This window comes from Dermacentor andersoni, chromosome 3 (genome assembly GCF_023375885.2).
Source record: "Dermacentor andersoni chromosome 3, qqDerAnde1_hic_scaffold, whole genome shotgun sequence".
Lineage (NCBI taxonomy): Eukaryota > Metazoa > Arthropoda > Arachnida > Ixodida > Ixodidae > Dermacentor > Dermacentor andersoni.
In genome coordinates this window covers 55,039,252-55,052,010 of record NC_092816.1, presented here as the reverse complement: position 1 = coordinate 55,052,010, position 12,759 = coordinate 55,039,252, and the positions used below count along the sequence as shown (strand labels likewise).

At 44.9% G+C, this 12,759-nt stretch overlaps 1 protein-coding gene across 4 annotated transcripts in view; it reads right to left on the bottom strand.

The window, feature by feature from the left end:
* The window catches only part of Rbp (RIM-binding protein), a 410,709-nt gene that overhangs the window by 249,385 nt on the left and 148,565 nt on the right, over window positions 1-12,759 (bottom strand). For all 4 annotated transcript variants that reach the window (XM_055063294.2, XM_055063288.1, XM_055063302.2 and 1 more), the window contains exon 2: window positions 11,182-11,283. In XM_055063294.2, coding sequence (XP_054919269.1) covers window positions 11,182-11,265 — 84 coding nt within the window. In that variant the 5' untranslated portion in view covers window positions 11,266-11,283. The remainder of the gene's footprint in view (window positions 1-11,181; window positions 11,284-12,759) is intronic.

Genomic DNA, 12,759 nt, shown 5'->3' with positions numbered 1-12,759 from the left:
GAGCGGGTAAAAGGCAAAAAACGAACAGATATCTGTCCAGTGAAGCACAATAAGAACAACAGTTTTACTGACTGTCGTATGGCTGTGGTTTATAATATTCCCCTTAGCTGTGGCCAGTTCTACGTAGGGCAAACGGGACGGTGTATCAATCAGAGGCTAATGGAACATAAAAGGTCGTTAACCGGTGGATCACCTTCTAATCTTTCGCTACATTGCCGACATTGTAACTGCACGCCAGTTAGATGAATGAGTGATATTGTACAGGCATAAGAATGAAGACACGCGTCTTATGGTAGAGGCATGGCATATCTATAAGGGTGGAAGTGCGTGCGTGAGTCAGCCTTCGATTACTTTACATAAGGAAGAGATTAAGTGCCTTAACAGTTATCTCTCACGTAGACCGGCACGTGTACCCGATTGACGCGTGGTGTTACCATTCCTGAGCATTCGCAGATGAGGTTTGTGTCTTCTTTCTTTTTTTCGCCTCAGTGCTACCTTCAGTTGATAGTCGGCGTTCGTGTTGTCCACTTCTCTACTCTTGTGTCCTGTCTGCACGCCTCACTTCTATTTTGCATAATGAACTGTATGAGACCCGTCGAAAAGACCGACCGACAAAAATTAGAAAGAATCGAGAACTTAGCGGCCCACTATGTTTCTGGGAATTATAGTAAATACATTAGTGTGTCTGGCATAAAACAGGAATTAGAATGGGAACCCCTTGAAGTAAAAAGGAGAAAGCTTAGGCTTCAATTTTTTTTCATAATATATATTACAATAGGATTGCCATTCCTAGAGAGAAGTACATTTTTCGTCCACAGTACATATCCGAGCGCGTTCATCATAACTATAAAGTGCGCGAATTCAGGTCAAGAACGGATATGTTCAAGATGTCGTTTTTTCCTAACACTGTTCGAGAATGGACTGCTTTATCTTCATTTCTTGTTAATATTACTGATTATGAAGTGTTTGCACAGTCATTGTCACTGCCCTTGTAATGTACAACCCCCCCCCCCCCCCAACTGTAATGCCACTGTGGCGCTGTGGGTAAATAAATAAACCATAATCATCATCAACATCATCACCCTGGTTATGCCCACTCCAGGGCAAAGGCCTCTCCCATAATTCTCCAACTACGCCAGTCATGTACTAATTGTGGCCATGTCGTCCCTGCAAACTTCTTAATCTCATCCGGCCACCTAACTTTCTGCCGCCCCGTGCTACGATTCCCTTCCCTTGGAATCCAGTCCATAACCCTTAATGACCATCGGTTATCTTCCCTCCTCATTAGATGCCATGCCCATGCATTAGATTAGATGCCCTGCCCATGCCCATTTCTTTTTCTTGACTTCAACTAAGATGTCATTAACTCGCGTTTGTTCCCTCAATAAATCTGCTCTTTTCTTATCCCTTAATGTTACGCCCATCATTCTTCTTTCCATAGCTCGTTTCGTCGTCCTCAATTCAAGTAGAACGCTTTGCGTAAGGCTCCAGGTTTCTGCCCCGTACGTGAGTACTGGTAAGACACAGCTGGTATACACTTTTCTCTTGAGGTATAATGGCAACCTGCTGTTCATGATCTGAGAATGCCTGCCAAACGCACCCCAGCCCATTCTTATTATTCTGATTATTTCAGTCTCATGATCCGGATCCGCGGTCACTACCTGCCCTAAGTAGATGTGCTCTCTTACCACTTCCAGTGCCTCGCTACCTATTGTAAACTGCTGTTCATTTCCGAGACTATTAAACTTTAGTTTGCTTCAGGTTAATTTTTAGACCCACTCTTTTCCTTTGCCTCTCCAGGTCAGTGAGCATGCGTTGCAATTGGTCCCCTGAGTTACTAAATAAGGCAATATCATCAGCCAATCGCAAGTTACTAAGATATTCTCCATTAACTCTTACCCCCAATTCTTCCCAATCCAGGTCTCTGAATACCTCCTGTAAACACGCTGTGAATAGCAATGGAGAGATCGTATCTCCCAGTCTGACGCCTTTCTTTATTGGGATTTTGTTGCGTTCTTTATGACGGACTACGGTGGCTGTGGAGCCGCTATAAATATCATTCAGTATTTTTACACACGGCTCATCTACACCCAGATTCCATAATGCCTCCATGACAGCTGAGGTTTCAACTGAATCAAACGCTCTCTCGTAATCAATGAAAGTTATATATAAGGGTCGGTTATATTCCGCACATTTCTCTATCACCTCATTGATAGTGTGAATATGGTCTAATGTTGGGTAGCCTTTACGGAATCCTGCCTGGTCCTTTGGTTGGCAGAAATCTAAGGTGTCCCTGATTCTATTTACGATTACCTTAGTAAATACTTTGTAGGCAACGGACAGTAAGCTGATCGGTCTATAATTTTTCAAGTCTTTGGCGTCCCCTTTCTTATGGATTAGGATTATGTTAGCGTTCTTCCAAAATTCCGGTACGCTCGAGGTGATGAGGCATTGCGTATACAGGGTGGCCAGTTTTTCTAGAACAATCTGCCCACCATCCTTCAAAAATCTGCTGTTACCTGATCCTCCCCAGCTGCCTTCCCCCTTTGTATAGCTCCCAAGGCTTCCTTTACTTCTTCCCGCGTTACTTGTGCGATTTCAAATTCCTCTAGACTATTCTCTCTTCCGTTATCGTCGAGGGCGCCACTGGTACTGTATAAATCACTATAGAACTGCTCAGCCACTTGAACTGTCTCATCCATATTAGTAATGATATTGCCGGCTTTGTCTCTTAACACATGCATCTGATTCTTGCCAATTCCTAGTTTCTTCTTCACTGCTTTTAGGCTTCCTCCGTTTCTGAGAGCATGTTCAATTCTATCCATAATATACTTCCTTGTGTCAGCTGTCTTCCGCTTGTTGATTTACTTCGAAAGTTCTGCCAGTTCTATTCTAGCTGTAGGGTCAGAGGCTTTGATACATTTGCGTTTCTTGATCAGATCTTTCGTCTCCTGCGATAGCTTACTGGTATCCTGTCTAACGGAGTTACGACCGACTTCTATTGCACACTCCTTAATGATCCCCACAAGATTGTCGTTCATTGTTTCAACACTAAGGTCCTCTTCCTGAGTTAAAGCCGAATACCTGTTCTGTAGCTTGATCTGGAATTCCTCTATTTTCCCTCTTACCGCTAACTCATTGCTGGGCTTCTTATGTACCAGTTTCTTCCGTTCCCTCCTCAAGTCTAGGCTAATTCGAGTTCTTACCATCCTATGGTCACTGCAGCGCACCTTGCAGAGCACGTCCACATCTTGTATGACGCCAGGGCTAGAGCAGAGTATGAAATCTATTTCATTTCTGGTCTCGCCGTTTCATTTCTAGTCTCGACTTTCGTCTATCCCGCTTGCGGAAGAAGGTATTCATTATCCGCATATTATTCTGTTCCGCAAACTCTGCTAATAACTGTCCCCTGCTATTCCTAGTGCGTATGCCATTTTCCCCCACTGCCTTGTCTCCAGCCTGCTTCTTGCCTACCTTGGCATTGAAGTCGCCCATCAGTATAGTGTATTCTGATTTCACTCTACCCATCGCCGATTCCACATCTTCATAGAAGCTTTCGACTTCATGGTCATTATGACTGGATGTAGGGGCGTAGACCTGTGCAACCTTCATTTTGTACCTCTTATTAAGTTTCACAACAAGACCTGCCACCCTCTCGTTAATGCTATAGAATCCCTGTATGTTACCAGCTATATTCTTATGAATCAGGAACCCGACTCCTAGTTCTCGTCTCTCCGCTAAGCCCCGGTAGCACAGGACGTGCCCGCTTTTTAGCACGGTATATGCTTCTTTTGGCCTGCTAACGTCACTGAGCCCTATTATATCCCATTTACTGCCCTCTAATTCCCCCAATAGCACTGCTAGACTCGCCTCACTAGATAACGTTCTAGCGTTAAACGTTGCCAGGTTCATATTCTAATGGCGGCCTGTCCGGATCCAGGGATTCTTAGCATCGTCTGCTGCGTCACAGGTCTGACCGCCGCCGTGGTCAGTTGCTTCGCAGCTGCTGGGGACTGAGGGCCGGGGTTTGATTGTTGTATTCACATAGGAGGTTGTGGCCAAGTACTGCACCAGGGTGGCCAATCCTGCTCTGGTGAGGGAGTCCTTTACCGGTTCTGGTCACCGGGATCAGGCCGCACTCCAGGCCTGTTTATGCAATTTTATCGACTCGCGGATATTTTTTTTAATCCGGTGGAAGATTGCGCGGCACCGGTATTCGAACCACGGTCCCCTTGCACGCGAGGCGGATGCTCCACCTCTACGCCACCGCTGCACCTAATAAATAAATAAATATCAAATGAATACCAAATAAATAAATAAATATAAATAAACTAATTACTCTACTGCTCGTAGTGCAATTTCCTAATCGTATCTGGTGGCTCCGAAAGTGATATCCACTGTTTCGAGATATGCATGCCTAAAGTTTGCGGCTAACTGTATTCCTGTTTCTGTAATTTTCTGTTTTCAATCCATGAAGACGCCTTTTGTTAAAAAAAAACAAGCGAAACAACAGAGTACTTTCATTTAAAATTTGACAGGGCTTATATAGGGTGCCCCACGTAATTTGAGCCAGATTTTAGATATATGCAAATGCCATGTGGCTGTACAGAACCAAGATAATGTTGTTTGCCGCCGCTTGGGGATACTGAGAGTATTTCCCTTTGCATTCCGCCTAATTACATAACTAGTCTTAATTATTTCATCAACTTCTTAAATATTATATTTAGATGAAAATTGTCAATGAGAAAGTTATCGAGGCAACATGAAAAACTGCCGCTACAGCTTTCTGTAGCACAATACGCGCTACATAAAAGTGTTTTTCCGAGCGTGAAAAAAAAGCCCGCGAATACACGCACAGTGCCTCGAGCGGGAATTCGCTTGGCAAACTAGCGTGTATTTGCAGGCTCCTTTCACGCTCGGAAAGACACCGCGGCGTGGCACGTATTGGGCACTAGAAAGCTGTATAGAAAGATTTTCATGTTGCTCCCCAAATTTCTTATTGCCAAGTTCCATCTAATGATAATATTTTTGAAATTGATTATTGAATTAGGGATAATTATGTAATTAGGCGGTATGCACAAAATTATAATATGAGTATCTCCAATCGACATTACTTTGATTCGGTCTAGTTACGTTGCATTTGCATTTGGTTAAAATTTATTTATTTATTTATTTATTTATTTATTTATTTATTTATTTATTCATTTATTTATTTCATAATACCGTTAAAGACCCCGAAGGCGTATTACATAGGGGGAACGGATACATAAAAAAATGCGAGCTTTGCGCGTTATTGAAAAGAACGAAAGTACACAAAAGTTATGGAAGAGTACGACGTCTAGCAAAATACACAAGTAAAACAATATACAAAATACATTAGTCAAGTTAAAATCAGAGAGACAATGCAAAACTGACTCAGAAAACAAATTAAGGGCATTAAATACGTACAATGTAAAAGAAGTAAAACGAGGTGTTGCTCGAAACTGCATGCGACAGTTGTCACCTTAACAAATTAATAAGACCATGAATACACTTATACAATGTATACGTAGAATGGCAAAATAAATGATCAAAACAATATATACACTGAACCATCTACAAAGAAACGTTGAAATAGTACATGGCGGATATTTACACGTAACTTTTGCGTAAAAATTCCTGAAAGATAGCGGAATCGGTTTAAGTAGCAATCAGAGTTCCCGGAACGAAGCATTTAGCATAGTTAGCTGAGTGACAACTTATGGGTTTTATCTTGAATATATGGTCTGTGTGTGGAAAGAAGGCTGTCGTTGGTTCGAAGATACGGTGAAGGTGCGGACGATGATAAAGTTTGTGCAGCAGCGAAAGGCGGGCATTTCTGCGGCGATGAGATAAGTCGTCAAGCTGAGCGCGAGCTTTTAGTGCTGAAGAGCTAGTATAGGGTGAATAATGAGAAAACCTGAAACGGACCACGCGGTTTTGCAGTGATTCGATTTCTTGGGTGATATATGTTTGACAAGGATCCCAGATAAGTGAAGCATACTCAATTTCGCGGCGCAATAATAAGATGTATACTAGTCTGCGTAGTATAGCTGGAGCATGCTTAAGGTTGCGTTTCAGGAGGCCTAATGAGCGGTTAGCTGATGCCAACGTCAGGCGGATGTGATGATGCCACGTTAGATCAGACTGTAAGTGAACCCCAAGTTACCTATATGAAGTTGTAAGTTCAATTATGTTGTTATTTATTACGTGCGACGTTGGAATACGGTGATTACGCCTAGTAAATGATAACTTCCTTTTAGCTGTATTAAGTGTTCATAGCGTTAAGATTGGTTTGAAGAATATGTTTGTCATTGTCACACAAAATTAATCGATATATTACTCCGTCATCGGCGAAAATTCTGATGTGGGAGGACACACAGTTACGCAAGTCATTAATATAGATTAAGAAAAGTAAAGGGCCAAGAGCGCTGCCCTGCGGAACACCTGAAGTTACTTTGGTAGAAGAGGGATCGCTGTTATTAACATACGTGTATTGTACTCTGGATGAGAGGAAATCCTTAATCCATCCAATAACGGTTGGGTGTATGTTAAGATAATCAGCAACGCGAACGCCTTGTTTTTCTTTCTTTCTTTCTTTCTTTCTTTCTTCCTTTCTTTCTTTCTTCCTTTCTTTCTTTCTTTCCTTCTTTCTGTTTGCAGTTTAATGCGAAAGCGATATACGGCTCATAGGGCTCTGTGACCGGTGAGATTCCATGAATGATCGACAATTTTTTTTCTTTTCTCTCCTTATCTCTTCTTCCCTTTTCCCCCTGGCCAAGTGTAGGGTAGCCAACCGGGCACGTCCTTGGTTAACTTCCTATCCTCTCCCTCTTTGTTTCTCTCTCTCTCTCTTTCATATTCGCCATTGTGGTTTCAGACATTCCTGCTGCGTTAACGCTTGTGTTTTCTCTTCTAAAGCTATCCTTTTTTCTTTCTTTAAACTGAAACTATTCGCCCACTTTTGCAAGCGAAAGGTGTACACGTACGAGCAGTGAATAACGCCATTTATCTCTCGCAAGAGATAAAAAGAAGCTAATTTGACCAGCATATTGTCATAGGCGGGCAACTAAATCCCGCTATCGCTAAAGTCCTCACTGTGACTCGGGCAAAAAACTGTCTTGCAAAAACATCCAATTTTCGATCCACACAAAGCGACCGAGTTCGAAGCGAACTGAGACGTGCAGCGGGCGCCCGGTTGGTGCAAGAGAATAACGGACCAAGTATACTTCGTTGCTGTCGTTGGTTAATTTTCGCTTCCTAAATATTCAAATGCTTACGGTGTCACGTTGCTCAGCAAAAGAATAAACGAACTCTGAACCCTGTTCTGTGGCATTCATTGCGTTCCGTTGCTTCCCGTAGTGTTAAATACCCCATTCAGCAACCTGCTCGATCGTTTGCGCTCCTTTGATGCGTTAAAAACGAAATCAGAACACAGATAGCCCGCAGCTGGACATATTTAGCCATGTGGGATAGTCCTTCAGAATTTCACTTGCACATCTAACCAGCTAAACGTCATTTAAGTCACAATATATCATAGCAAATTAAACGTGCAAAAAGAGGCGAGCGTAAAGCCGTTGTGAATGGCAATAGTTAATTTAGCGTTCCTCTTTCCGACGTACAAAACGCGAACCTATTCAGGGCAGATACAGTTTGGATGACATGAGTGTTAAATGCAGGCAGATAAATCAGAAATTCAATCTGCTTATTTCTGTCTTGTGCTGACAAACACTAACACTACAGCGTAATAAAGCTATGCATGGTGTCACAGGTAACTTTAGCCAGAGTTTAAATATATATCGGTGTACTCTAAGACGACGCGACCAAATGCATGTTAATGACTATGTGTGTAGTAAGTCATGCTTTTTTTATTCTGCTTAATGGCATAATTTGTCAAGATTAATTAACCAACTTCGGAAGCGGAAGCAACAAAGTTAGGCAAACAATTCAAGGCAAACAATTTAGCCAAACAATTTACAAAGTTATGGAAGGCTTTGTAAAACGCTCGATTAGACAGTTTCTAACTTTCTATCTATTAGGCATTAGTGTTTTTTCCGTTTACTCCACATGCACGTGAAATACAAAAAGATACCACGTGACATGTCCGCTTGCGCGCCGTGATTTCAGCGCTCCCAAACGCTCCGCGTATAAGCGAACATAACACTTAGCCGGGTATGCTGCCGCTGCGCCTGCTTATCGCTATCATGAACCGGCACGAGGGAAGCGTAAATCGCGCAGCCAACGCCTACGTCACTGCACTGTCGCCTTCTAAGCGACTCTGATTCCGGCGCCGACTCAGCTGTCAAGGATCACGTGGGTTTTAGCGTGAGGACACCGCCACCGAAACTTGTGACCCTATACAGGCGTCGCTTGAAAACATTTCGCCGAAAGTACTGAAATGCTTACCCATTACCTACGTAAGACGCATTAAGTATGAATTCAAACTGTTCCTTCGTGGTCTTTGGAGCCAACGTTCATTGCAGGGCCAAGATATGCCACTTTGTGTAATCCACCTAGGTTCTACGGGTACCTACGTAGATTATTTTACGATATTCTTTTTAGTATTCATACGTTACGAGTAAAGCTCCATGGCGCAATGTAGTTGTACACCTAGCAAATACCTCTTATCTAAGTTACAATTGAAAACGTCTATCCCTAATACAAAATTAAATAACGTATTGCACAGTCAGTCACTACCGGCAACCACCGTGAAGCCATCTTTTTCGTTAGGTTGTTGTATAAAGCGCTCATTTGTTTCTTTTATTAATTTGCCCACTTTGTAGGAATTCATCAGACGAGAAATACTGGCCAACTTCTTGGCAGAGCATTCTCACACAGCGCCTCCATTTCACAGCGCAGCTATTGGGCCCACTTCCCGCGCTTCACGTCGCCGTCAGCCTCGCCGTCATGTCGCGTCATAACCGAGGTCATCATCCGCGCGCTTCTGCCAAGTCTTGCTCTACCCTTGCCATAGAGTTTCATACAGTAATTACTAGAGGGAACTCTGGCGCTAGTGTCTACGGGAGCTGCGATGGGAGCGGTTGTGCCAGCGTGGGAATTATGGGAAGTACATGGTTTCGCCTAAATGTCCTTCTGGCTTCAAACGGCTTTGTAGCTTTGTAAACTCGTCATCCCGGACAATGTACTGTACAATAAGTAATTAAATAAACATTATCACAATTGTCCGACGGTAGAATTTCAACACACGACCTCTAGCACACAGACCGGATATTGAAACCAATAAGCCACGGACGCATGTATCGACAAGCGACGTGAAACGCCCTTATGAATTTATCGCGGGCAACAGACGTCTTTAGAAGCTTGGCATGTTTCCATTTGGCCCCCTCGACAAGCTCAGTCATTGCAGTTAGCAGCGATCCTGCGTGTTCGCGGCGTCTTCTGCACTTCGAAGAGTATAGGTTGCTCTGAAATTTACGACAATAAGATTTATATGGCGTAATATACAAAGCCACTAGAACGTCTGACTCCACATGCACAAAGATCAAACAAATCCATGTACTTCACATCATTCCCATAGTAGGACGACTGTAGCACCAGAGCTCCTTCTAGTACATTGTAGGAAACTCTATGCCCCTTGTGCTCCAAAGCCGGATCACGTGTTCTCGCCTATCCTCATGCCCCCTTCTTCCGCGCTGCGCCGTTGCGGTGACTCGCCGCTACCGTCCACTGCGCCCTCACCGTACCTTCTCCCGCTGTCGCGGCACTGCCGCGGTGCCGGCGGCGGGGGCTCCTTGCCTCCTCGCGCGTGATCCACGGCTCTCCGCTGCTACGTCTCCGCGTCGCGTGGCTGTACGGCTGAGAGCCGTGTCTCCCGTTTCCCATTCGCGGGGCGTGTTCGTCAGTGGCATTTGTCGCCTCTGGCAGTGCTTGAGCCTGGCTGTCCTTCTCCCGCCTCCAGTTTTGCACTATTCCTGCCCTTACCTGCACAGTGCCGTTGCGGTGACTCGAAAGACTGTTATAGCGTTCCGTCCCCTTACTTCTACTTCCTGCGCCAACCTTGTGCGGCCACATTGAAGCCTGTATGTAAGATAATGAGTATGTGACCTCCATTCAATACCCCTGCTCTTCACCCGTTCCCTCATTCCACCTCGGAAGAAGCATAAATATTAATTGCTAATCTCACCCCCCCTTCCCGCGGCGGTGACCCAAAATAATGTGACGCGATGGCGCGTAACCAGAGCGCCGGCTCGATAGCGGCGGATCGCAGTGTGTGCTGCCCAATCCGAAAAGCAGGACCGCCTCCGTTCGGCACTTCGTGTTCTGTATGCGGTTGCCTGTTGTTGAAATAAGGCAGCAGCCGTGCTCAAATATCACATTACCAAGAAGCGTAATCGTCGGCTATTTCTTTTTATTTCAGATCTACCCGCTCCACCCCTATACAGGCATTGATAAAGAGAAATATTTGACAGCAGGAGGGACCATACTGTGTAGTGTTGGATTTGTAGGACGATCTCACTGCTGGCGACCAGTTGTACGGTTTAGACGTAGTTGAAGGAACTACTCATCGCTGGCGTCCCGTTGTTAGGGTTGTGGTCGGACATGATATATGTGGTAGCTGGCCCAAGCCGTCGTCCAACTCACTCACGCTTGGGACGTGGTTGTAGGGACTTGGGACTTGCTCTCATCGAGAAATAGTACAGGATTTAACTACAATATTTACATTAAAACAGGAGATACATTTCAACAACCTAGCATGACTGCAAGAAGGAGCACGAAGCTCCCACCACGAAGCGCATAGCACACAGCACACGAGCACAAAGCTCCAAGCCCCAACCCACACTTGTCGAGCACACAGCTGCTTAAAAACACTCTCTCCTCCCTAGATCCCTAGGTGAGGAAAAACTGCTGTCCAACCTTTGTCCAATCGGACAAAAGATGAAGCGCCAAGAGAGACAGCACCTTCTCCTGTCATTGTCCTTTCTTAGTGTGCGGTCTCTGCGGGCGCTTCATCTTTTCTGAAAGGTCTGAACCAACTAGCCCCACAACGTGTTCGACTGCGTTGCTTCCTGGATCGGCCACGTTCTTCGCCGGAGAAACGTGATAACCTTCAAGAGCGAGTGAAGTCCGCCTCTAATGCTGTAGGAATAATACGAGTTGAAACGAATTTAACTGCTAGAAAGATTGAGGTTGAGAGAGATGTACCCTTGCCCTGTGTTCTGTTCCAGAGAGTCTTGTGGACGGCGGCCGCAGTTCGGGGACCGCCGCCCTCCGCTCGGCCGCCTCCATGTCCGCCCAGCCGCCGCCCTGCATAGCGGAGAAGCAAATTCACATTCGCATTCAACGTGACCATGGACCACGCACAATTTCAAGCACGTCATCACGACAATACGTCTCGCTGCGCCAAAACCTTGAAGCTCTCCCTCCGCCCCCTCCCGTCCCTTCCCCCAATGCCGTTCCCCATAAATCCCCAAGTACAGCGTAACAAATAACTTCGGCGTGTTCATCTGCTACGGCGCAAAAGTGCGTGAATAACGATATATGGCGGTACGATGAGCAATGCGCGTTCCCGTAACTTCCGCCGAAGCGTACAATGCAAAGAAACAGTCAAACATGGAAGCGTCGGCTGCGTGACAAGCAAGCGCTCCACTCTGCTTTATGCTGTTACACGCTATGCCAGGAAACACGGGGAAGAATATGGCGCCAGTTATACTAAACAACGGTCGGCAGCTAACGCAATGGCGTCGTGATGTGGAGGAGCTGCATAAGTTGTATATTTATTTTTACTAATGCCAATACAAAAGACACCTAGAAGGTATATATATATATGTATATATATATATATATATATATATATATATATATATATATATATATATATATATATATATATATATATAGTTTTCTACTCTGTAGGTTGTTGGGAAATAGGGAAAAGGAGTGATGGTATCGGGATAGATAACGACGAGGAGAAGAGGGGTGAATGCTTTTGCAGATTAGACGGCGGTTTTACTAGAGTCACTCGTCTAGTTTCGTGTCATGCAGGAACTGCACAAACGCTTTACAAAGATAGAGAAATTTATTGATAGAAAGGCCGACAGGTCGGTTTCAGCTTGTGCGCTCTATACTGCGCTACTCTGCAGAAGGTTAGGGTACGAAAAACAGGTGAAGGATGATGATGATGATGATGATTGTGATGATGATAGCAACTGTTCGAGAATGCAAGAGGCCAACAGAAGACACCCCTGCGTTGCGAGGAAACTGCACAGCGATCCGTTCTGTTGTTATTGTCGCTCATCAAGGGTGAATTTGAATAGAAATGCGAGGCTACGAGTACAGGTACACTTTCCCTTTGAATCTCTCTTCCCCTTTACCCAGTGCAGGGCCGGGCTCAACCTGGTCAACCTCCCTGGTTATCCCTTAGGTCATTTCTCTCTCACTCTCTCGACTAACGCCAGAGATTTTTGTAAGAGAAGGACACTTCTTTATTGGGTCGTTGCCGTGGGCTGCTCAACGTTCGCTATCGCGACTTACCGGCGCGCAAGCCACCATAAGCTTGTGAAACATTTTACGAGCGAAATACGTACACAGCGGATTTCGTCCCCTACTAAAGCTTTACGCCAGATCAACAATGACGAGGCTACGCGACTTTCCAGAGAAACGGAGTTTTAACGCATACGCCGTGTGCCAACGCGGGCACGCGTGTACGCATGCGGGCTCCCTTTCATTACGAACGTATAAAATAAGGCCGTACGGCCCGAGCGACTTATTACGGCCCGTGCG